This window comes from Fopius arisanus, unplaced genomic scaffold (genome assembly GCF_000806365.1).
Source record: "Fopius arisanus strain USDA-PBARC FA_bdor unplaced genomic scaffold, ASM80636v1 scaffold00036, whole genome shotgun sequence".
NCBI classification, from domain to species: Eukaryota; Metazoa; Arthropoda; class Insecta; order Hymenoptera; family Braconidae; genus Fopius; species Fopius arisanus.
Window position 1 is genome coordinate 58,503 of NW_011887775.1, and position 3,782 is coordinate 62,284.

Below are 3,782 nucleotides of genomic sequence, written 5' to 3' on the forward strand. Positions count from 1 at the left end.
CATTTTTGTTATTTTTTTTTTAACCCAGTGTAAAATTACAGGCAAAACATTTGAATACGGTCAAAAGTGGGAAATCATTTTATGTGGAAAATTTCCGACGGAAATTTTCGAAACCGACGGTTTATCGAAAAGACTTTTATCAAATATTTCCGAAACCGTCGGTTGCAGCGAAAAACGTCGTTCCACCATTTTCAAAGTTTATTAAATTTCCAATAAAATTCATTCGACAGGTTTTCCTTGACAGCCATTCCCCGCATAGTTATCCCTGCGCCAACTTTAACATTTCTTGAAAAGCCTCGAAAGACTAACAGAACCTTCTTTCCCCATCAGATCTGCTTCCAACCCTTCCAGCGGAGATAACTTTTGAACTCTGCGAGTCTCCACAGACACGGGACGATAGTATTCCTGAGTCAATGCAACCCAACAACGGAGAAGTACCCGATAGCGAGAGTGTGGATGGTGGTAACGAGGACAGTCGACCTGGTGATACAAATCGTTACATAAAGGCAGAGAGAATCAGTGGCATTCACTTCCTCACGGATCAGGATGAGGATGAGAGGGTGGAACTCCTGGTGCCAAAGTCCGAGGCGAGTGACACCGAGCCAGAAGTGAAAAAACAGGTTGGTGGTGTCACTGCTAACAGGAAAACCAGGGGGGCCAGGCGTTCTCGCGTACCCCGTAGGATGAGAAATTGGCGAATATAACGAATAATTTTTTAGTGACAATTTAGTGCTAGGGGGCAGCCCAATTACTCCACTCCATTTTTTTTCCCCATTTTTTTTGTTGAAGAATCCCACCCTCTCCTTAACCCTTTACCTGTCGTTTCCTCGAAATATCACGGAAACACGCGAGTTTCGAGCAAAACGTCATCCGAACTTTTTGTAGATTATGAAATTGTCTACAAAAAGTTCTAGTGGAGTTTTATCGTACCTCCGATTGTTTCTGAGTTATTTAAAGATTGAGTTAGTTTTTATTTCTGTATTTCCCAAATTTCCTCAGCCTTCTCTATTTATTTCTACATTTATTTATTTATTTATTTATATGAGTTTATTGGCACACTCGACACTCACTCGACTATAAAACCGGAGGACACACGTCACATCAACACAATTGGCGAGAAAAACAAAATTTGAAATGCGAAAGTGGAAAATAATCAGCAGAGGTAGTGAAAAAAAAAAACGGGAGATAATGGGGAAAACGAGAGAAAATGAAATAAATTGTTTTACAAGCTGCTGGAATACCTCATACAAAACGACGGTTCCGTAGTCTGCAAGTGGTGCGGTGAGGTGTTGCCGTCGAGGACGAGGTGGTACAGGCACAAGTACAAACTACATGTCACCAGCCAAGTCACACAGCCCGCACCCCTCTTCAAGTGCCACAGCTGCAATGCCTACTTCAAATCAAGGAAGGGTTACATCGGCCACCTCAGCTCCAGACATTCAGATAATGAGAATGATGAGAACAGGGAGGAGGCGGCTAATAAAAAGTCACGGAGATCCTCAGACGTGAGTATTCATTGTTTTTTTTTCAATATCTCGAGACCAAATCGATTTAAGTCCGGAAATATTGAGTTCAGCGAAAAAAGTCAGAGGACTTTTTTGCTGGGCTGGAAATTGCGGACAAAAAATTTCTCTATCATTTTTCTGTGAAGCCCACGGAAACCCATGAAAATTGTTTGCTAATAAGTGTTTATTTTTTCAGTTGGGAAAAGGACCAGATTGGGAGCAACAGCGGGAGAAAGAGGAGAAGCTCGTTGCGGATATAATAGATCGAGTAAAACGTGAATGCGAGGCCCAGGGTGAGACTGTAACCAGAAGAGGTTATTCCAGACGCTCCACTGTTATGAACAGCTGAATTAATGACGAATCATTGAAAATATCCAGTGCCAAATCACGTCTTCTCAAGCCGAAACACTGAGACCATTTTTCTGGTATGAAGTTCCATGTAAAAAAAAATCTAGTCTCCACTTCGCTGTGAATACGAAAGAGATATTTATTTGTAAATAACAAGAAACGATTGCGATATTTCCCTCGTAAATCAGTGCCAAATGAATCTACAGATCGGGTGAATGAAATCTTAATTAATGAATTTTAAAGTACCTATTGATTAATTATACAAATCTCAGACACACGACATTGTGCGCTCGCTTCAGAGAGCGATCGTTTGCTCAAGTGTGCAATATTTACGATTATGGAATTACGAGAATGACATTATTTGTTCTTGGGTAATACTCAGTATTTAATGATTTAATTCACTAATGAAGTGGTAAAGGTACGGTAAATGCATTTGTCATTTTTTTTCATGAATTATCTGAGTAACGAGTGGATCTATCGGAAAAAGTGATAAGAAATTTTCTGTAGCCGGTGAGATCTTCTACAAAAAAGTTCTACAACATTTTTTACTGACTCCACTCGTTCTCAGGATAAATAGAAAAGAAATAAGAGAAGCATTTCGTATCCAATTAACGACTTTATTAATTAATTAATCAATCCTAGTTCTCATTAGTGATCTGGAGCCCCTGAAAAATGAATCTTCCTCGGTGTCTCCTGACACTCCAGTGTCGATACTAATTGGATAGATAAGTGAAAAATAGATAGATTTCCTCGAAAAAAAAAATTCAAGAATCTAGAGTAAAGTTTTAGACAGAGTAAAAGAGATGGTGTGACGAAGGGAAAACATTGTCCATTTTATTTGGGATAATATCGAAAGTATTTTATTCCCCCGGGGCTGGGATTAAATTCAAAGGACGATCGAGTTTTATCTTATTTACAAGGATGAGCTTGAGCGAGTCACCGTGAAAACAGATCGTCTTTGAATTTATCAGTTCGCGTCAATGTACAGCTAACGAAAAATAATTAAATTGTAATTAGGACTTGCTCATCCTCTTCTTCCTCTAATTTTCGTGACTGACGAGTACTTCCACGAATTCATCGCTCGTTAATTACCACTGAATAATGAATTGTGCAATAATTGAAGTTAAAACGAGATAAGAAAACAGTAAGGCTGATCTTCCACATAGAGGAACGCGTTGAGCTCGTGCCAAATAAAGTGAGAGTGTATATTAATATATCAATGAAATTATATTTATTTGTTTACAATGAAGTGAGTAAATGGCACAGCTGGGTTGAGGGTACTATATACGTAATAGTTTGATAATTTCGATGCGGGTGATGATGATTGAACAAATGCCGGGAATAAAAAAAGCAATAAGTACCTCTGTAAATCCGTTCGTCCTGAACTATTTCAGATGATTATGTCTAAATTAAAAAAATCAAAATGTTGATGCTATCGTGACAACAATCGCCGGATTACAATGACTAATCTTTTAAAATCAAAGGAATTATCTTGAAAGAGAATAACCATGTGAATTATACTCTTAAAAAAAGAAGATAATAAAAATCAAAAACTCGATGATCAATTGATCACTTTGACTTTTTATTCTACCATTCGTGTTTTTTTATTTGTTTAACTGAAATTTAGCCGACTGAAGAACGAGCGGAAGGGGAAAGCCACATCTTGAGGAATTTCAAATGGAAAACATTATGCAATACATTGAAGATATACTACTAATGAAACTACCCTTCTATAATCAGCGCGTTGTCTAATGGGCAGCGTGCTTGGCTGGCACGCCGACGGCTAGGGTTCAAATCCCCAACTCCATTCATTTTTTTAAAATCAAAATAATGCTTATTTTTTTTGTAAATGACTACTCAATCGAAATATCGTTTAAAAATGGAATACCTTCCCGATTCTCATGTTCCCCTGATACTTTTGCAAAAATT

At 38.1% G+C, this 3,782-nt stretch overlaps 1 protein-coding gene across 1 annotated transcript; it reads left to right on the plus strand.

Annotated features, from left to right (window-relative positions):
* Positions 1-413: 413 nt before the first annotated feature.
* On the plus strand, positions 414-3,469 carry LOC105266199 (uncharacterized). The gene is made up of 3 exons (XM_011304157.1): positions 414-620; positions 1,221-1,505; positions 1,702-3,469. The coding sequence occupies exons 1-3, from the start codon at positions 414-416 to the stop codon at positions 1,852-1,854; spliced, it is 645 nt and encodes a 214-aa protein (XP_011302459.1). The 3' UTR covers positions 1,855-3,469.
* Positions 3,470-3,782: the final 313 nt, after the last annotated feature.